The sequence below is a fragment of the Tinamus guttatus genome, unplaced genomic scaffold (assembly GCF_059628265.1).
Source record: "Tinamus guttatus ecotype Peru unplaced genomic scaffold, ASM5962826v1 Tinamus_guttatus_pri_ptg000025l, whole genome shotgun sequence".
NCBI lineage: Eukaryota > Metazoa > Chordata > Aves > Tinamiformes > Tinamidae > Tinamus > Tinamus guttatus.
Window position 1 is genome coordinate 1,027,509 of NW_028288559.1, and position 22,714 is coordinate 1,050,222.

The 22,714-nt window shown below is 38.1% G+C and overlaps 1 protein-coding gene across 1 annotated transcript in view; it reads right to left on the bottom strand.

Annotated features, from left to right (window-relative positions):
* Positions 1-22,714, bottom strand: part of SLC9A3 (solute carrier family 9 member A3) — a 47,841-nt gene that overhangs the window by 3,889 nt on the left and 21,238 nt on the right. The window contains exons 3-15 of the mRNA XM_088526361.1: positions 19,534-19,694; positions 17,589-17,667; positions 16,991-17,168; positions 15,898-16,118; positions 13,828-14,030; positions 12,919-13,008; positions 9,679-9,749; positions 7,701-7,830; positions 4,671-4,786; positions 3,194-3,323; positions 2,651-2,827; positions 2,024-2,099; positions 826-939 (exon numbers count right to left, since the gene is read on the bottom strand). Coding sequence (XP_088382487.1) covers positions 826-939; positions 2,024-2,099; positions 2,651-2,827; positions 3,194-3,323; positions 4,671-4,786; positions 7,701-7,830; positions 9,679-9,749; positions 12,919-13,008; positions 13,828-14,030; positions 15,898-16,118; positions 16,991-17,168; positions 17,589-17,667; positions 19,534-19,694 — 1,746 coding nt within the window. The remainder of the gene's footprint in view (positions 1-825; positions 940-2,023; positions 2,100-2,650; positions 2,828-3,193; positions 3,324-4,670; positions 4,787-7,700; positions 7,831-9,678; positions 9,750-12,918; positions 13,009-13,827; positions 14,031-15,897; positions 16,119-16,990; positions 17,169-17,588; positions 17,668-19,533; positions 19,695-22,714) is intronic.

Sequence of the window (22,714 nt, forward strand, 5' to 3'; positions counted from 1 at the left end):
GTTTCTACCTCGTTATGCACGTTTTTTTCTGGATCAATTTCTGGATACCTTTATATAAACTCAAACAGGTAATTTGTCATGACACAAGTGAAAAGGTGCATCAGCATGATTGCCAAGAGTGCTGACACAAGTATTTATCTTCCCTACACGCAGCATGTTACCCATACAGTGGCATGCTGAGAGCTTAAATAGAAAAGGATTTAGAGAATTATTCAAATTTAAAACCTTTGAGATCACACCATGTTCTTTGGTTTACATATAAAAATGTATTTTCAACCTGATATTTCAAAGCTACTCAGGACTGGAGGTCAAATACAGTAAGTTTCCCAGAAATGCTGCAGATTTTCCCCTTTCTGTGAGTACTATGGGTTTTGTATTATCTCTAAAATGATCCAGGACTATATACAACCTTGCAAGGATCTGAGAGAGTTGTCAATGTAAGATGAAAAAATCCACATGTGAAAAAAGAAATATGAAATGTATCACACAGCAAAGTTGATTTCAATGTCAGTAGAAATCATTTCCAATGGACTGGTATTGGCTGGCCTTGTGAAATAGGAGAAGTCTAGGATAATGTTATCTGTTGGTAGAAATAATCAGTGCTTAAAAGCACTGGATTATGCTCACAACTGCTGTATTATCTGCTGCAAAGTTGATGCTCTCCATACCTTTAAATATCCCAAACTTCTCATGTGTTAACAATACTATTAAGCAAATTGTCTAAGAGAACAAATAATAATAATAAAAAAGCTAAAGCAATATCATTGCTCATAATTTGTTTTATATTTGAGGGAAAAAATATCCATATGTAGCTGATAGTCTTACCGCTAGGTGTATCTGTGTAATTTTGCTTTGTCACGTTAGCCAGGAAATCAACTCCTTTCCCGAGGTGCAAAGTTTCATAATCATTACTGTCTTCTGGCTCAGAAAACTCCAAATCTGGGGAAAAAAAAAAAGAAAAAAGAAATTAAAAAGAAAGTCCAATTTGGTTAGATTTCTATAAGTTTTGATATAAGATGTTATTTTGTTCTGTTTTGATGCAGATAATAATTATAATTATCTAAGATATATCATTTACAAGGATCTGGATAAGAGCAAAAGAGAGCTTGAATGTATCCCGTTTGTAGCTTCAACACCAAATAGATTAAGAAAGCCAGCACAGGTTTTTCAGCCTTGTATTAGTGCATGGTACTAAGGTAGAGATGGCACATTCCAGATAACGCTCTTGGCTGAGACTTTGCTTTCCTGGCACTGAAGTGAGCACACAAATAAGATGACCACTGTGTGGCTCTTAAATGCTCAAGTCTGGTCAACTGTGGCCCTGTACAACAACCAGTCACAGCGTTTTCATCATTCAAAAGAGGTTGGCATCAGTACCGTGCTGCCACATTGCTTCTTAACACTGTCCTCCAAGGAAACTTTTATTTTAGGTAGAGGATGAAAAGATTTCTGTGAAGAATGTGCTTTAAGAGCCAGTATTGGATGATCTCCTCAAAAGCATTTGGAAGGTTTATCCCAAGCAAAGAGAGTCTAGAGCATTAGTGTCACTCTACCAGCACGCATTGCCTCTGTCAGTCAAAATAAATAAATAAATAAATAAATACATATATATATATATATATAATGTGGTATCATATGTAGGCATACCCTGCTCTGGTCAAAAACCAAGACATCAGTGAAAGTTGCTCTGTATAGCTTATTCAAAAGGCAGTTGAGATATCGTCTACTTCACAGGCCTCCATCTTTTGTTTTTTCAAAGTGCAGAAAGGACATTTTAAAATTGTCAGAGAGCTGATTCATATTTGATTTATCATCTTGATGTCTAGAAAATAGCTTCTAAATCAGCAAAATACTCAGATGCTACCATTTGGAAGTATGGAGCAGACCTGCCCAACTCAGGTTATGAGCAGAAGTTCCTTTCTAATATCAGCCTCATCTTTGCATGCCATGAAGTTTTTCAGCATTTTTTTTTTTTTACCAACGATGTAGCTGGTTAATGAAGCTAGTCTAACAGTTGGTTTACCTTTTTCCTTCAAAGCAAAATCTTGTACTGAGTTTTCTGAAGGTATTTTTCCATTTGGTATGGCACTGCTGTTTCGCTGAAAGAAAACAGAGGAAAAGTTACCAAAGATGCTGTCATCATCAGATAGCAATGGCAAAAAAATCCTTATAAAATCCACAGAGTTCCACGGTATATCCCTGAAATCTCTTCTAAACTTTTCTCATGTCCCAGTACTGATGATGTTATTTTCTCCACACTTTCTTACTCACTGCAGGAATAGAAAGTGGCTTCGGCTCTTCAAATGCTACCAATTCCCTCCAGATTCCCTGTAAATTTTGTGGCCTGGTCCATGTGGCAGTTCTACCCTGTTTCATCACCTTGCAGTGCTCCCACTTGACTCAAGTTCTTGTTTTACAAGTGTTGAAAAGTCTCTCACCCAGAAGGCTCCAAAAGCAAAGAGAATAGTGACATGTGAGAAGGTCCCCCATGAGTCACCACAGAGTTTAGTTTCTTCTTGCCTAAAGACCTTAATGTCATGAAGTTTTACAGGGCAGAGACAACATCAGGACATGGGACCCTTCAGAGCCCTCCCTGCCCTCCCCACTCCTTAGTTTGCATAACAGATGATTCCACATGCAAGTATTTTACCCTTTTTTGGCCCCGGTCTCGCTTGTGGATTTTATTGAGCTTCTTGGGATGATTTATTCCTAGTTTGGTACTCTTGAATGACTCCAAGCGCTTCCTCATTGTCCTGTGGAAAATTTCCTTGTCTTGCTTCTCGTCTTCATTGTGCATGATCTCATGTCGGCTGTACAGGTGTTTGTGCTGTGGCCAGGAAGGAAAACCAATATTCACTTATTTGGAAATGCTGCTAGAAGCCCTGGATTAATGCAGTCAAATAGAGCCAGGAAAACAAAACCAATCACTTAAAAAAAAAAAAAGCTAATCTAAATGCATTAGTGAGAACTCCTATTTTCTTTCTCTATGATAAAACTGGTACTAGTCCAAGAGCACTAATTGTAGCTAATAAAGAGTGATGTACATTCAAAGGTGAAGACATACAAAAATCCCATCAAGGGTGGATTCGGAAGATGTGTTCTTTCCTTTTGAGCCTGATTCCCAAATTTTTGGTTCCTAGAGTCTCCCAGCTTTAGATTGAGAATCTGTCCTATGTTGGCCTCCTGCTCTCACCTCTTGCCTGGGTTTATACAAGTACTGTTGCAGGGTATGGTGCGCGACTGTGTCTTCTGTGTCTCGGATACTCTTCCTCCTCTGCTCTAACGCTTGCATGTCAAGGCAAACTGGTCCAGTTTTATCCCTCCTGAAGAACACCAAAATAGGAACAGGGTTTTTAAAATCAATAACTGCAGAAGGAGAAGGAAAAACAGGAAAGTGGGGAAGGACAGGGAGATTTTTTTTGCAAAAAAAAAAAAAAGAGTCAACAGCTGATGGGAAATGTGAAAAGAGTATACATGTTAGCCTTTTAAAATGTATTGACTCCTTATATTTGAGTGTAGCATTTGCTACTCTTATTTCTCTCCCTGTATGTTCTATTTCCTGTGAGTCACAAGTGATGTAAAGAAGGAGCAATGTTCTTCCTTGCCTCACTCATGACCAGACCTCTCTATACCAGGCTTAGCAACAACATCCAGCACCATCAATTGCAGTTCTCTGATGCCACAGGAGCCAAGGCAAACACAGATATGTGCTCTATTTTATGAGCTTTTATCTGTTCTTTTTTTTTTGTTTTTTAATGCCCATTACCTTCCTGTAACATTATTGAAGCTCTATTATCCATAATCACAGCTATCTGACCATAAATTAAAATAAGAAAGGGACATGAGAGCAATTTTCCGGGCAAGAGATGCTGTCTCTGGACATAAGAACCTAGATGTTCTAGGGAGGGAATGGGAAAAAAAGGCTGTTTACAAAGGGTGACTCTCAGCACCTTAATTTAGGCAACAAGTAGGGTCTTTGAATTGCCCTGAGAGGGCTTTTTTTTTTCCTATTATTATACACAGATTCCTAAACTTGGTTTCCACAGTCAAATATCTAAAGTGCAGCTGTGTGGATACTCCCCTTTCCCCACCCCGAATGCAAGGGTTGTAGAATTACAGAATTCACAAAGCTTTTGCCACAGACATAATGCTTAAGGAGTGTTAAACCCCTCGTTTAAGATATTGAAAAATTCATGTTTAGATATGAAAAAATATGCTAAGCTCTAATGCTGTGTGACTTGAAAGTTCTGATGCCATTTTGCAAGTATGAAGAAACGTGTACCTTCCCCTTTTAAAAACTATTGACTCTTATCTTTCAGATGAGTTTTCTTTTTATTATTATTATTTATTTATTACTTTCTAGTCTTATTCTTCTGTTTACATCAGTCTATATATCCTCTGAAGCAACCAAGGATGAATTAGGGAAGATGCAAGTTCTGCACTGAAAAATGAGTGTGCAAAATGAAACCAGAGCACAGATAGCGCCATATGCCCATCTTATGTGAGAGGAAAAGACTAAAGAAAACTCCAAAAAGTAGTAAATGAAGGCCCTACAACTTACGTTTCTTAAAATTTCCAACCTTAATCCCCCACATTGTGTTTTTTGCACTTCTTCACGCCATACAACGCAAAACGAAAAGGCAGCCAGCCCATCAGCTACAGGTACTCACAGCAGGTAGGAGACAGAGCTCTCCACTGTGCTGGGCCGTGGAGTGCTGAAGTCCACGTTCACCATGTTGTCTGTACTTGGCGACCGTATGAAAGCTAAGGAGCCTCGGCGTTCTCCCTGGCCACAGCATGAGATGGGACACGTTACTGCATTTATGCCAAAAGCTACCGCATGTTCACATCTATACATTTTGAATTGTAGTAAAGGATACACAGGGGAAAACAATATCTCTTGCAGAATAATAAAGTCAAACATGTTTCCTTGTATTATGGCAGACCACCTACAGTTACAGTAATATGTTGGATCAGTTCAGTGGCATTAAGTACTTTCTGACCTCTGTAGATAAAAAACTTTAAAAAGGGAAATCTGGGTCATCAACACCTCATCCATTTTCTTAAGTGTGGGTGTCTTCCTTTTCAAATCAAATTTATTGTCTCATATATACATCATACCATGTCATCAGTGGAGGAATTTAGCCAACAGGAAGTTACTAACTACATATTCTTTTCATCGTTCCTTTCCAGCACTCAGGGAATATGGTTATTTACAACAGAAGGAGCTGCTGCCTGCAGCAAGAATCTGCAGGATTCAGCAAGGAATCAAGTACTGATTTTTCCACAGTATGCTTTACTTTAAAACGCACTCTAGAACAGTAATGTCACAACTATTTTGCCTCTCCTTCTGAAAAAATATTGCCTTTATCTTGATCCTCATTCATCTGTTACATTTTTTATTTTTTAATGATGTAATAAAAATTTTGTTCCCAGTACAAAATGTCCTAGGCTCTTTATGATTTTATGTTTTTTATGTTTATTTTTGCTGTTTATGGTTTCTCAGAGATGATCTGTATTAAAATGAGTTTTTACTGTAAATGTTGTCCTCTGAGTCATATATCCACATTCATTAGAGCATGGCCTAATGTTAAAATATAATCATTTCCAAAACTTTGTATATAAGCTAACTACAAAGGCTCCTGGAAGTGCACCCATTCGTGAGAATGTGCTATTTGAACTTTGGTACCCTGAGGATAGTGCAGAGTAGCTATCTGAGAAACCTATACCATGATTCTGAAAAGAGAGGTAAGAAATGTGTTTTAAGTCATTTTTATTTGTTTGCTCTGGATTATTTTGAGCTCAGCTGACTTATGCTCTCCTCTCACCTCTATAAGGAATTTATTTAGGTTCAGGCTGAGCTGTTTCAAGCTCCTGCTTATTGAACAGCTGCAAAATAACAGCAGACCTGGAAGCAGGGTGAATTTATAAAAATGTTTTATAAACGCCTTAGCTTCTAGCAACTCAGAAGAAAAGGGGCACCTGGGGGAGGCAGATCTCTATTCCTCTTTGAAGAAATGGCTTCCATTTCATTGTCTGCTTGTAAATTCACAAACATCTAGTTATTTCACTGTTAAGCAGCCTATCCTGAAACAGGTATTAATGTGAGAAAGGTGGAATGATTTAGGGGTTCACAACTCATGAGCGATTAACTAATTTCCACTGGAAAAAATCATGTTGAAACCTTTTGGAGAATCTAAAGAATTTTTAATTTTTTTTTTTTGCATAACAACAGGCATTTTAAAATGCAATTTCTACACAATGTGCAATTTCTACACATTCTACATAAACATTAGACTTCAGTAGTGTGTCAAACTCAGCGTCTTTGAGTGATGTACTGTACTAATGTATAATGAGAAAGATCACTCTTCCAAGCAATGAATAATCTGATGTTACTATATAGAGTTCTGTATTAGCTAAAGATACTGAGGGTGAAACTGCAAGACTAAAGAGTAAAGTTTTTTTTCCTGAGGGAAACAATACTGCAATAAAACTTTCCTTCTCTGAGGTGTGACACAGAAAGACCCATGAGAAAGAAAATTAGTTCCTGAGCTCAAACAACCTGAAAATTGAAAGGATAATTTAGAAAATTTAAAACTGAAATGTTTGCTTGTTTCTTTCTCTTTTCACAACAAAATATTTGCTTAATTTAATCTAATTCTGTGAATACAAACATCAGATATTGCAGAAAGAAGTAGAAGTATATCCAGGTGTTTTCATTTCAAAAAAATAGATTATTATTATTAAAAATTGTATTTAAGTAAAATGAACTTTTTCCTAGTTGTGAAAATGAGTTCCCTTGGAGATTACGGGCAGATATAGATTATCACTTCAAAGATCACTAAACATTACTGCTTAAAACTATTCCTCACACTGTGTGGATGCTGTATGTTTATGGTGACATTAATACACACTGACTGAAGAGGATAGGAATTCTTACAGTCTGTTAGCACAGCTTGGCTCTGGGAATTATACTCCAACAGAAGGTCAGCAACTTCCTACAATTCAGTAATTCTTAAATATCCTCCTGTTGTTATGTCTTATATTTGTCTAACATCACAATATTGTGGACTCCAATTAATGGAGTCAATTACAGATTTGCTATCTGTAATGTACTGCTCTCTAATTTTTGAACTGTGTAGGTTGTGATTCAAGTAAATCAAAGTTACTCCTCAAAAATCTTTTGAATGACTGATCTTGCAAAGTGGGATTGTAGCAGTTTACCACTTTGAGTTGCGTGGCCACACTGTTTGGAAGGCCCTTCTTCAGATCAGACTTGACTTCACCCAGAAGCACTGTTCTGCAGGAGCCACATTTCCTTGCCATGCTTAGGAATATGCATTAATTTGGTCAGTCCCATTAGATTTACAACGTTTCCTTATGCAAAGAAGGCAGAAATCCAACAATCTTTGGTAAAATCCAACAGAAAAATGCACCGATATATATACAACATGCTAAAAAACACTGACATGTACAGTATACTAATGTTCAAGGGTCATACATTATACTGAGAACTGCAGCCACCCAGACAGGTGATATTGGTTGAACAAATCTAAATTCCTTTTAGAAAAAACAAAAAACAAATCTGATATAAAAATAGATTTCTTTTAGACTTTTTTTTTTCTGCAATGCTTCAAGTTACAATTAAAAAAAAAAAAAAAGAAATATGGTGCTATAATGTGTAAAGAAAGCATCCATACCTCAGCCACGTAGCTAATTGCATCCTTCAAGTTGAGCTCATGGAAAACATTAAGGATCTGGTCCCTTGATTTTTGAGCAGACCTTCTCATCAGAATTTTACTGAGGAATTTTCTATCAAAATTGGACCACCTGATAATTTAAACAAATTATGTTAATGAGAGCAAGCAATTTTAATGTCACACCATTTTTAATTTAGGATAAATGCTACCTTTTAAATACTTCCAAAAATAATGAGCATAGCAGATGGAGCATTTTGAGCTTCAGAGACTTACCACTATTCAAGTGATTCTATCTGCTTTGCCCCATGACTATTTGGGGGTCTACACCTTTTTCTTCTGACAGTTGAAGTCTCTCTGTTGTGGAAGCTGACATTATTCACAGGGTTGATTATTATTCCTCTTGGTCAGCCAGAACACCAGACAAGCAGTCCTGGTCCCTATTTCAGGCTGTCACATCTGAGCCCATTAGTGAATAAGCTAGGGACTTGCCACCTCTTGGAGGAAGCAGAGCCTTCTGGATGCAGATATAATACAAAAGCAGCAGCTGTAAAGTGGTCTCATTCAAAATACATTAGTCATCAAACCACACACTCAGCTGTGATCCTAGATTAAGCTACACCATCTCTTGTTACTCAGGCATCTTACTCCCTGACATCAAAGAAGTCAAAGTCTGGTCTGCGATTTCAAAAATCTTCAGATCCATCTCTTGACAGGCAGTGTTTCAAAACTGAGGAAGTACACCCCTGTCTTCTAATCCGCTGAAATTCATTCCCAATAAATATGCTAACAGCTAAAGGCTACCAAAAGGAAAGGTGTTCTGTTTCGGATGCCTCATGAAAAATCTTGCCTGCATAAATAAGCATATTTTTCAATATTTCTTGGCTTGCTTCAAATTGTTTGTCTCGCTAGGCTTTCTCACTCTGTATGAGCCTAAATGTGTGTATGCACATGCATTTTCTGCTGCTAGAAAATTAAACTGAGAAAGAAGAGGAAATGAGCCTCCCTCTATAGCTGGATATGGCCATTCTACTTGAGTTCAAAACTAAGTAAAACCAAGCTGCAGTCCAGGAGGTGTATAGTCATATGAGATGTTGTTAAACCTGAGCTAACGTTCTCTCTTCTCATTGTGACCTAAGGGAGAGCTCTGCATTATGCCAGCTCAACCACGTGGTTTATGGATTAGAGTTGATATTTTGATTCAGATCAAGATTTTAGCAGATCTGACTGTTTAATGCCTGCACCTATGAAAAAAATTTAAAGCTAGGGAGAAAGGAAATGCCTAAACCATTATTAAAGAAGTCCATCTTTAAAAGTCCTTTTTCAGCTTATGAAAGTCTGCCCATCACAACAGTAATTCTTCATGTGTGCTTCAAAGAAAATGGTGACTCCACCAATCTTCCACTCAATAACTTTGCTTATTTCAAGCTGGGTAGACTATAAACAGAAGGGAGTGAAAATGATCATTCATTACTGGCTTTAAGCTATTAGGCTTAAAACATCTGAGCTAGTTCAAAGCACTCTGTGATCACTTCTGGAGTTGCTGAACCCATCCTATGTAGGACTAAGATAAAAATCAAGCATTTCTGAGGTTCATTTAGAGAAGCTTAGTGTCTCTCTTCCTCTCCCAGTGAAAATAGTTCATGAAACAGAGAAAGAACAACGTTATATTTTTCCATAAAATCTTGTGCAAATGGCAAATTCTAAAATCTTGAAAGAAGCTGATCCTTAGATGTGGACTGAGGCATTTGCAAAGGCCTACTCTGAACTTTACTTGTGGCTGTGAAAGAGAAGACTCTAGTCTCAGGGGGTGGAAGTGCACTCTTCACATTCCCTAAATTTCCAGTGCTTTCAGTGTCTAACCTTTAAAGGCAGGGATGCTTTACATCCCTGTTGCCCTCACTGAAAGACTTAAAATTGTAAATTAACAGGTAGGATTGTGTAGCAATATTTCAAGTTTTCCAAGTTAGTTGCTACTTACTTATCTCTCAGATAATTATGTCCTATTTGACCAGAGATGTCTTCTATAGCAGAAAGAATGTGATCAAAGGCCTAGGAAAGTGAAAGTAGAATTAATATCTTACAGAAATCAAGTTGACAACCAGAAAACAGCTCAATTTATGACAGGTTAGACCAGGTAACTATGCAGGATAATTTTATTGATGCTAAACAGGTATTTTTCCCATTTAGGGAAATATTGTGATTGACATATAATTGGGTTTTTCATAGAATCATAGAATCATAGAATGCTTAGGGTTGGAAGGGACCTCTAGAGATCATCTAGTCCAACCCCCCTGCATACGCAGGGTCACCTAGAGCACGTGGCACAGGACTGCATCCAAGCGGGTTTTGAAGATCTCCAGAGAAGGAGACTCTACAACCTCTCTGGGCAGCCTGTTCCAGTGCTCTGTCACCCTCACTGTTAAGAAATTTTTCCTTAAGTTCCTATGGAATTTTTGATGTTTCAGTTTCCGGCCATTTCCTCTAGTCCTATCAGTGGCCACCACTGAAAAGAGACCATCCCCGTCCTCTGCACTCCCTCCCTTGAGGTGTTTATATACACTGATTAGATCCCCTCTCAGCCTTCTCTTCTCCAGGCTGAACAGGCCCAGCTCCCTCAGCCTCTCCTCATAGGGCAGATGTTCCAGGCCCCTGATCATCCTTGTAGCCCTGCGCTGGACTCTCTCCAGCAGCTCCACATCCCTCTTGTACTGTGGAGCCCAGAACTGGACACAGTACTCCAGATGCGGCCTCACCAGGGCTGAGCAGAGGGGCAGGATCACCTCCCTCGACCTGCTAGAGATGCTCTTCTTAATGCAGCCCAGGATTCCATTGGCCTTCTTGGCCACGAGGGCACACTGCTGCCTCATGGTCAACTTATCATCCACCATGACACCCAGGTCTTTCTCTGCAGAGCTGCTCTCCACAAGGTCGGTCCCCAGCCTGTACTGGTGTCTGGGGTTATTCCTCCCCAGGTGCAGGACCTTGCACTTGGCCTTGTTGAATTGCATGAGGTTTTTCACCGACCAGTTGTCCAGTCTGTCCAGGTCCCTCTGGATGGCAGTGCAGCCCTCTGGGGTATCGGCTACTCCTCCCAGTTTCGTGTCATCAGCAAACTTGCTGAGGGAGCACTCCGTGCCTTCATCCAGGTCATTGATGAATAAATTGAACAGGACTGGACCAAGGACTGACCCCTGGGGGACCCCACTAGCCACAGGCCTCCAACTAGACTCTGCACCACTGATCACCACTCTCTGGGCCCTGCCATCCAGCCAGTTCCTAATCCATCTCACTGTCCACTCATCTATCCCACACTTCCGACACTTTTTTCTTTTCCGACACTTTCTTTTCCGACACTTTTTTTTTCCCACACTTTTTTTTTTCAAAGTTTTTTGCTTTCTCCACAGATCTTTGATACTATAAATTTACTAACTCTTCTTGATCTACACAGGTCTCAGCAAGAAGGTAGTTAAACGCTCTTTTTATTAATGGTCAGTTTTAAGACTTTATCAACTTATTTTATCACCTTCATTTGAACCCAATGAAGTATATGAACCATTACCGTTGATTAAATCAGTTGAAAGTTTCCCCTGATGTTTCTTTTTAGATTTTTCAGGAATTACTACTTTCATCAGAGTGAAATTAGGAGCCGTTCTTATGGAAACCAGTGCAAAATCCTACACTGGTTCACTAATGCGTAGGTTGATGTCGGTTAGGTACTGAGTGACTTCAGTGAAGCACTTCATATTTTCACTTCGAATTGCACATGAAACTGGGGAAAATGATATTATAATTCAGGTGCTTCCAGCCCAGCCTTTAAGGCTGGGCACTGCTTTCCAAAGGCGTAGAAGTGACAATTTAGGAGAACTGGAGACACCAAGATAAGGTCTGCTGTACTTCTTTAGGGAGCAGTGAATACACACCTTACAAAGAATTAACCTGACTGCTGAGCCCTCCACTGACCACTGACCTAGAGGCAAAATTATGTTTTTACAATAACCAAAATAGTGTTTCTGGGGAAATTCCATCTCTTTATAAACCAAACAGCTATCCTGCTGTGCAGCAAAAGCATAACATATTTATTCTGTAGCCTTTGAACAGAACTCCTCAGAAATGAACAGATCGTGTAGAGTCATGATGGTGAATGCAATACTGGGAAACGCTTTTTCTAGAGAAGGCAAATTTTTCAAGATAACTAAGGAAACCTTTCTGAACAAAGTGTGAATCTACAGCAGGAATTACGCCTGTAGGAAATTTTCAGAGCTTAGAAATATTCAGACATAGATCCAAAGACATCTTAAGCAAATCCCTAGATACATTTTTCGATGTGGTTGATTGTTTTTTAAATTCAGCCAGTAACTTATCAAGCATGAAATAGCTTTCTGGTATGTACCTGTCCATCTCCAAATCAATTTACTTAGGTATCCTCTAGTTTGAAAACAAACAAAATTATGAGCTCATGCAAGAATATTTCAGAATGGTCAATGTAGTGATACCTTTATAAATCTGAAGAGTTTATTAATTAAAGAAGTCCATGCAAGATGTCTTATAGTCTTCTGACATTTACCCTCCAGATGTGTTGGAAGTGTATGTTTTCTTTTACTAAGTTACATCATAATGTCACACGACAGTGAATTGGAGTTGATCCAGGGCTAATATTTCAAAATCTTTTCAAATGTGTAAGAAATGCAGATCTGCAGTGTTCAAAGCGGACTAGAAATACTGCCATTAATCCTGAATGTCAATATTTAACCTCCACATTGAACAGCACACTACCTTTCAATGCAATAGGCAAGTTACAAAGCCTGCTTTCATCTCTCTTCCATAAATAAATAATATTTAAGAAGGATAAATAAACCCACTTCCAAACGCTTTTCTCTGCTATCTACAATCAAGAGAGCATTACTCCTCTTTCAGCTGGAAGGAAGGAAATATATTCCCAGTTGTGCTGTTTGCCCCCGCCTGTCAGCTCCAGGAAATTAGCAAGTGAAAGACCAGAACTTCTCAATTGAGGATTGCCTCAATTCTCAACCTAAGGGCTCAACCTAAGAACAAATGGCAACCTATATGATAGTTTTAAAAATATTCTAAGGATTTTGTGCTTGAAATTTCAGTTTGATTTTATCCTCCTTTGCCACAAGAAATTTTCTTCAATTTTTTTTTTCTTTACGGTACTCTGTAAAAGTCCAAAATATACCATGATTTTTTTTTAAAGTCTTACTCTGCCATGAAGTTTCTCATTCAGTTTGGGCTCTCGATGCTCTGTTTTCTTCACTTTCAGCCACTGCACCAACGGCTTGATTGTCAGACCCTAGGCAGTGAAACATGGTAAGAAATATTTAGTAATTGTCTTAGAATTGCATGCAGCTACTAGTACTAAAGGGGTGAAGAGCATTTTCCTATGTGTTATATTGGGTTTCTCAAGCTTCCTCATTTGATCATTTTCCCCTTCAGAGATAAAATAACACACTACCCCCAGCTCCTGTTACAAAGTTTTGGAAACATACAAAACAGAGCGAAAATGCATATTCTAGACAGGGAAATATGGCAGTGGAAGGATGAAAGTGTTCCATATAGAACAGAATTTTCTGCACTTATCAGTAGTTCGTGAAGCATTATTAAACACACTTTATAAACCTAAGCAGCATTCTAAGCTGGTATGGCCTCGATATTTGGTATGTTTGTTTGTATGATTGTTTGTTTTTTCCATTCAGAAATTTCTATTGTGTTTGGAAGTTGAATACTTCCTTGTCCCACTGCTTACTGTTACATTTTAAAATGAGAATTTAGGTTCTGGTAGATTTGTGCAGTAACTGTACTCATCAGTAAAAAGGACTGTTCCCTATAGTTCTTTTCATTCACATGAAATGAAGGATGTTCCATCAGATATTAACTTGAGTTCTATTAACTAGACTGAACATTTTTTAGCACAGAGGAAATTGTGTTTTGTCCCTTGTGGTGCCATATGAAAACATAAAATAGGATCTTTGTTACTAAAATTAGGAAGTTAATTATGCTTTTGGTTCAGTGAAACAAAACACAACCTTCAGCAGAGAACTACTTTAAGCACGGGGTAGTCTGGGGGGAGCTCCTTCTCCCTATAACAAGCCTGATTAAAAAGTTGAATTACCTGAAAAATAACAGTAAAAAATACAACAATGATAGTTGTGCTGACAAACAGGTTTTTCTCTTCCACTTTGTCCTTGTCCAGAAGTGCAACCAGAGCAAAAGCCACTGCTCCACGGAGTCCACCATAAGACATCACCACCTGGTCTATTATCTCCAACTGGACCATTCTGTAGTGGTTGAGAATCCATGTCTGTAAAACTACACCTATAAAAAAACAAATGCCAGGATGTCTAGAAATATCTTTGTGAAGTGTCAACAACTTCAGCCATGTGTTACAGAAACAGCACCACCAATCTGCTTTCAAAACACAGTCTACGTCACACTTCCTTATGCTCACTATTGGTACTCCACTAAAGAAATAAGGCAGACTGGGTACCTTCTCCTTTATCCTGAACCAATTAAAAAAAAAAAAAAAAGAGGCAGCTTTTTCTATGATCCAGCCACTCTGCTGGAAGTGCTGTCCAAGAATGTCCATTGGTATGAGGCAAGGTTCTTCTGCCAGCATGGGCAGTGAAGGCGAGATCCAAGCGTATGCAGTCCTTCAAAGTGGACGCTTCAGAAAGAAGAGATTTCTAGCATCATAAGTGATACTCATGGGGTCTTTCAATGGAAGAAGAAATGGGTTGAAACAGTGCAGACTGAGAGAGGAAATGTACTCTATAAACCATGTTGTCTCCTGCAAGGTAGTGGTCTTAGGCTAATGCCACATCCAGGCTTCCAGGTGAGCTGCTCCCTGCTGCAGGAGCCCTACACACAGTACATGTGATAGCCTGCAGCAGGTCAGGTTTGGGGATCAGTGCAAAAGAGTTATCCCTCTTTTTAGAGCACTCTGAAGTGAAAAGCATATCACTGAAAGTCAGGCTTTGTGGAGGGGACCTGGAAAATGAATTCATGCCACTGACCTGACTTCTCCAAGGGTGTGAGAGCAGTGATTGCATAAGGCCCAACATCATCAATTCTTTAGTAATTTATCATAGTCTAAACTTAATTGCTGTCATGAATGCTTACTGTCATTGCTGAATATTTATTGTTTAATTATCAATCACGCTTCGGCACAAGACTGTTAAGAACTAATTCCAGGAGTACAATGACAAGTGACAAAGTCAAGAATTTGAAAACTTGTTTGAGCAGCTCACGTACATCAGTGGCTGTTGAGAGGTAGCTAACTGAGCAATGGTCACAGACTACTTAGAAAGGAGGACATGGGGTTCGGCCCTTCAAGAAGGCCAAGAATCTCCAGTTAGAATAACAATACAAAGCCTGGGAAAACTGCCAGCTAGTAAAGGGGGTTAGCTTGTATTTACTTTTAATTCAGATATTCAAGACAGATAAGCAAGTGATCCTGTTTAACTTATTCCTAGATGTAAGTACATATACTAAAGCACTGTATGCGTTATTCTCAAGAAGTACTTTATGCCTTTTTGCTATTTCTGGCCATTTGTTGCTTCACAAAACAGTGGTTAAATAGCAGAACAAATCATTGTCTGTATTTTGCAATGTTTACAAACTTATATAAAGCCACTAAAATGACAGTAGGTAATCTCTACCTGACATAGTCTTATTTACTCTGTTTTTGAACAGTCTTGGGGCATGATTTCTTAAGCCAGAGAACCTGCAGTGTAATTGTGTATGATTTTACATCACCATGTCTCACACCTGCAGTCAACCAGAAAATTAGCTTAACAAAATCTCTTTATTTCCAAACTGAAGGAGCTGAAGGAAGAAGATGGCTGTCAGGACTCGCAAGTCTTTTGTTAGGCTGTAAGTTAAAGAACAAAGTTCACTTCACCAAGAGAATTTGCCAGTGCCATGTGTTTGGTCAACAAAGAGGCGATTCGTGTTAACCATTGGCTTATTCAGACCTTCCGAAGTGAAATTCTACTATATTTTCAGCCTATGATAGAACTTACTATAAATATCTATCCTCCTAACGCAGCAACAGCCTTAACATCTGCTTGAATCAATGGGACATTTTAAAAAAAACAAGTCTGGGAACACAAATTCTTTGTTGGCAAACAAATGTGTGATCACACAGCACTGCAATTTAAGGACAAGAAGATTGTCTCCTTACCAATGACTCTGTATACTGAGATGAAGACAAGAGTCAGTAGTATAAAAGCTGTGTTCCAGGTCCAGATATCTGGATTTACAGCTGAAATTCCCAAGAACATGAAAATTATAGTTTCTGCTCCACTGGCCAGCATTTTCATGGTATATCTTACAGTTGTAGAAGACTGTTCAGATATGTTAGCCTTGACATATTTCTGACAGCAGATGCCACAGAAGGTTATCCTAGAAAAAAAAAATCAGCTGTTCAAAAAATACTTGTTGTGATGATATTCTTTCCACCCAGGCCATCATATAGTGATAAAATCCCCCCATTAATTCGTAAGAAAAAAAAAATCACTCAAGATCTATTATGGAGTTTAACTTTGGCAAAAATAATACTCCAAGTAATCACCCCAAGGTGACCCCAAAAGGACTGAAGGCTTGCAGTAGGATTTTCAGAATTTGAAGATACTCACTGTAACATCTACAAGCACCGCAGACAAAACTGAGGAGAAAGATATGCTACAAATCAAGGGATATGGTAGTAGAAGGAACACAGTGGTGCTCAAGACAAAAGAGACAAGCTTCAGGCAAACTGAAACCAAGTACTGCTTGACTGATGCCATGAAGAAAAATTTAGGGTTTACAAAGTAAGAATATTAAGCTATCTGTTTGAAATGCTCAAAAATCAAAAAGGTCAGTTCAGAAGGTGAAAGCAGCAGGTAATGGGCATTCTGTCACACAATGCCTTAGAAAATGGTTTTAATTACACATTATATGGAAAAAATATCTATATGAATGGACAACTGTTAGCTATTGAAGTATTATTACTCATAAAGAAGAAAGAATCACATCTATATTCTGTTCTTCTCCTGTTGCACAGCAGATACTGGAAAGCTTGAATCTTTTTTCAAGGCTGAATTATGATAGCATAAGCAAACTATAATCCATAATATAAACTATAATGCAAACCAAATTCATTAATATTCATCACAAGCTCTGTAAATATAATTTTCTGTAGTTTCCCTCTATAGTTTAGGTGTTTCCTTTCTATGCTTTTGAAACTATATTCCTTTTTCAGCCCTTTCTCAGAAAATAACAAAAAGGGGACTTACGCAAGGATGGCAGAAAGAGAAAGCATCTCTGCTGTGAGGTAAGACAGGTAGGAAATAATAAACACAAATCCAGGTTCAATGATTCTAACGTGCTTGGTGAAACGACTGACCAATGATAGCAGGAATGCAAAGAAAATGCCAACCAGAGTCCCACCCAGGCTCACCACGAAGAATGACACTGAAATACAAAAAAAAAAAAAAAAAAAAAAAAAAAAAAAAAGAGAGAGAAAAACCACAGCTTAAACAGTAGAAAGGTAATGGTCTGAATTAGTATTGTGTTTTTTATTGTACGGTCAGCAAATCAGAAAATTTTAGAGAACACTTCAAAAACAGCCATCAAGTGTGGTGGTCTTAAAAACTGAATTCCACATCTATTGATTCCCCTCAAAAGAAAACAAATCCTTTCAAGCTTCCCACATATTCTCCTAAGACATTATTTTAGGTTTGTACGCTTAGGATATGCCACCGGACTGTGCGAGTATGAGTGACAAGGGAATGGGCTGAAAAATAGCATTTTCTGATAGAGCAATAATTATACTTTGTCTAAAAGTCTGCATATGTGCATCAGTGACGTGATGCAGAATTCAATACAACACACCTATGCCTTTGACACATTCAGTCCCCGTCACTTTCTCTGGTCCAATTGCAACAAAAGATTCAAACACATTGTACAGCACCTGAAAAGAAAAGTAGACTCACTTAGTATTTACTCCCAAGTTAAGCGCGATAAATTGTCTGGGCTGTATGCCCCCAGCATTATGAATTTTGAAAATTTATATGACTGAGAAAAATTCTTTGTAAGTGTCAAAGATTTTGCAAATATTTGAATTTGCAGAATGGAAAAAAAATACAGTGTAATAGAAAGAAAATAAACAAATAAAAACCCTTTCCAATTTTTCTTTCAATGTGATTTCTAACTGCAGGATGAGTTGTTAAATCTAGATGTCTAAGCATATTCTAATGCACTTAGCACTTTAAAATCAGACGTTTGGACAGATTTTTTTTTTTTGCCTGAATAGTGACAATAAAAGACGGAGTTGAAATAGGTTGAATGTATAAGCTGAGCATAGAAGTAAATATAATAATTATACTGAAGCTTTTCAAAATTGACTGACAGTGAGAGTACTGAAAATGAAGAAGTCATCTAATCCATAACAACTGACTCAGGATGTTATCTGCTTGCATGCGTGTCATTCTTGACTTTTTTTTGAACCCTTAAACGCAAGTGAGGGAGCAAAGCTTTACTGTAGTATGTTCCACTTTCCTTGTTGCAATCTGAGTTCATGAATTCTTACTGAATTTACTCAGCAGTGGAGAGTGGGATACTTTCTTATTCAGTAACAGCTGTTTTTTACATATTTATATTTAAAAAGTGCTACATCATTCGCTTTCATCTCCTAGCCTCCTAGTCTTTCTTTCTTGTAGGCTATGCTTTCTAACTCTTGATCATGTTTACCTTTCCCTTCTGGATTCTCTCCAACAAAGAACCAAGCATCTTTTACTTGTAGAGTGGGTGTTTTTATTCATTTCACGGTAATTTTCTGAAAGGCAGTGATATTGATACTTCAGTTCATCAGGAGATTCTTTGAACATTGTCTGGTACTACCTCGGAAATCTTAATGAGACATTGCTAAAGACAATTAGGTTTCTCTGGAGGTCTCAAATGGGTTTTTCAAAAACATGTGAAGAGTTAGGTCACTGCCAATGACTTTGCACTGCCTAGCTCGCTGGGTTGCGAAAAAATTAAGAAGTCACTGACTCTGCTGAAGGTATCTTACCCTCTTTTGGAGATGGGCAGGAGAGGCAATGAGAGGTGATCCAAGGAGAGAAGAGAAATTGCAAAGGACTTCCTAGCTCTGCCCACAAAAATCCTATTGCAGAACATCTTATTGTGGGAAAAAATGCACTAAAAAAACTGTTTCTATCCAAATAAAAACATAGATAGAAATTTGGGTTTCAGTCTTCTTTTTTTTTCCAAAATGAAAAACCAGAAAGCAACAAGCTACCAAAACAAACTAGAACTTTCTAAAAGGTCCCACCAGTTTTCCCTTTTTGACTTTTTGATGTATACCAATTTGATAAGCATCTGAAAGGAGTTAGAAAGGGGGCAGGCACAAGCACTTCTGGGAGCACGCTATTTCCCACTGTCTATATATCGAAGTTATGCATATAAATTAAGGACATTAAGAACACAGGGAGAAAAGAGCAAATGTATTAAAAAGTAAAAACAAAGCAAACTTTAACATTTCTTTTTCAAATAGGAAAGGCAAATAAAACATACCCATCAGAAACTTGGTTTTAAATGTTAATACACTCACACAGACTGGGAATATGTACATTATTTTGTGACTTACACGCTCCAAATAAATTTAGTGTTTGACTATTTAATCTTTGCAGTGTTTGCAAGCAAGACAGAGAACACCATAAATTAACAAGACTGTGAGTAGATACATGTAAATGGCACATTTTCATTTAAGAGCGGGGAATGTACTTCAGAAGAAATCCTTTGGAACTGGCGATTTTGTGACATACAATTTACCTACCACAGTGACAGCATCATTTAGAAGTGATTCTCCAAAAACGATGATGAACAGAACTTCGTTGACATGGACCTCTTCAAACACTGCCAGAACAGCTACAGGATCCACCGCAGCTATCAAACTGCCGAACAGGAGGAAGTCCAGCAGTCCAATATGCAGGTGGCCTTCAAAAAAAGAGTAAAAGCAAAGCATAAGTGCTTCTGACCTTATATTCAAGCAGGTATTTATTGATAGCTGCATTAAATTACTTAAGCCAGTTGTTCCGGTTATGATTCATGAAGACATTGTTAAATGGTCTGCAAGTGGACCACAGATCAAGAGCTCAGAAGAAAATGTTTTGTGTTTGGGAGGCCCCTGGAGGATATATATACATACATAGTTTTTTTTTTTACAAAATGCAAGGGCATAATTACTTTGCACACATACACAACGTTCTGCATTTTCAAAAAGCGAGACTGTGTTGCCCACTCTTGGACTTAGTGGGCTGTGAACAAGAGGACTGAATGTGTCCATTTGTGTGACAGAGATGTTGAGGCAATGAACTGGAGTCTGTGCCAAAAATTCTGCAAACAGCCTTGAACCTATATCTAAGTAATGATTCCACTAAGAGTTTTCCTTTTTTGCCGTGCTTAAGGAAGGTACAAGCACACTGACAATAACCACCAGATATCAGGGCACAATAGAACATAAGCTTTTAAAATAAATGGAGTCACTGAGATTGCTTATCTTTTTTTTATATGTTACCAATTATAGCCATTGGTACATTCTTGGAAGAGTTGCAAAGCTAGTGAGCAAATATTTATGGAAATCTCGGGATACATCTATAATTCATACAAGACAGTGTCAAGAGACATGGGATTGCTAAACCAAATTTTTACTTGGATGAATAACATAGCTATTTCAAAGTGGTACATGGCCATTGCCCCCTTCCGCTCACCAGGGTTTGGAGTCACTGCTGCCAATTGGGACAGCTGAGCAAGGGGAGGTCGCTGGACCCAGTTTAAGACACCCACCCACACCCAGCACGTGGCTACTGTGACCTAGATTGTACAAGAAAAGCTTTTGGGAATATTAGTCACAACCACAGTTATTCCAGTGCAGATAGTGCTGCTGCTTGTGTTAGTTTTGCAACAAATGCTTAGGTGGAACCAGATAGCAAGATTTAGGGTTAGATTCCTCCTCCTATCTAATGAGCGCAGAAGGGCCAGAGCAGCTATTAGTAAAAAGCTGCTTTCTTTTTATTTCACTTCTAAAGAAGCATTTTCTTGCTATTATCACCTTTTTTCTTTTTCTTTCTTCTGCAAATCAGCTATCAGGATGTTAAATGTAAATAAAGAATTGTTTCTATTTATTTATGTAGGATATCTATGTAACCCAGTTTGGATTAAGGTCTCTCTTATCTGGTCAGTCCTAAACAAACTAGCACAGGCCTATTCCACAGGACAGTTAGAAACAATTTTTAGTACCTCTTAGTCTATCGTGGGTTAACATTCTTACATTTTAGTGACATTACTTTTAACCTTCTTCACTCAAATTATATGTAAAGTGATGTAGAAGCAAAAATATCCCCTGGAACTTCAACCAGAGGCTGCATTTTCTCCTAAAATGAAACCTCTCAATATTCTCACATCTTTAGCACAACAGGATAGCTTTTCACAAAAGCTTTTGTTTCTATTTTGGGAGTCACCACAGTGCATTTAAGGAGTTAGTAGGTATGTATCAGGTACATATTTTGAAGTCCTACTTAGCTTTGCTGAAGAATGACACAGTTCAAATCAAGGACAGACTTCTCTGGCCTTTTCCATAATTGAAATTAGAATTAGGAGGTTATAATATGTCTTGTCAGTAAAGAAAGATCCATACACTAGATTATTTAACACTCAAGTGATCTCATTCTAAACACAGAAATCTGTCAGACACTTAAGTTTATCGTCTGCCATGGCTAACATCCTATATTTTTTGTCTTGCAGGGCTTAAATCTGTCCTCTTAAGGTGAGGACAGATTCAACTGTTTAATTATAAGCTCAGAGTTATAGTATATAAGGACTACATATATAGTATATAAATGGTGTATGAAGACTATATATAAAGACACTGCAAGACTTGCATAATGGTGAAGCAGAACATGCAGTCATCAAATACAGCTTTAATAGTCAAAAATTGATCAAGGAATAGGAGGTGAGCAAGAGAGAAATGGGTCTTTTACCACAACTAAAATTTTCGGGAAAACATCTGACTTCTCAATCTCTTATTGCGCAAAGAGATCCATATTTCTCATCTTATGATTTTTATCAACACATTTTAAACAGCAATTATCATTCATTGTGTTTTCCAGAACAGGATATTAATAAGAATACCTTTGGTAGTCATTTTTAATTGTTCCACCAAAACCGAAGCAATTTGCATATTTAAAGAAAGAAATCTTTGACTAATGTATTTTGTTAGCTGGCAATTTTCTGCTGCATTGAGCATCCAAGGACGGATGGGTGCAGTGAATAGGTGTAGCAATGCCACACTGGTACAACTCTCAGCAGCTCTCCAGATTCCCCAGACTTTCTTAAACTCTCTGACCCAAGACAATTTGGAGAATTTCATTTTGTATTAAAAAGGCTCTTAAGATTCTTCAGTCCAGGCACTAAAAAGCAAAGATAGGATGCCCGGTTTCAAACATGTGCAGCCTCCATGTATTGTGAATTACTGTTGTTCAGTCCATGGGAACATCACACGGGCAGAGAAGATAAGAATTGCTGTTCTGTGCCTCTTCCAACACACATCATGCTGAGAGGAATGTATTTCCTGTGATATCACAGGACAGTGAGAGCAATGAAGACTTCTCACATGCACTACTTGGCATTGGCACTACTTGGTGTGAACTGTCGTGCGTATACACACAATTAATATTAGAGCTGTCTGAAAGAAGGCAATTCCGTTTTACAGAAACAGTCTTCGGTTTCTGTGAAACCGAATTGCCTTCTTTCAGACAGCTCTAATATTAATTGTGTGTATATATATATTTATATATATGTATATAAACAGCCTTCCATTTGAAGGCTGTTTCACAGAAGAAAGAAACAAGCCTTTCAGAGTGTATTTCTGTCTAAACATCCATCAGCAAGGTGAATCTTGAGCTTGATCCTAAGAATGTACATACGTATAATTTAGGGTAGGGAAATATGACGAACAA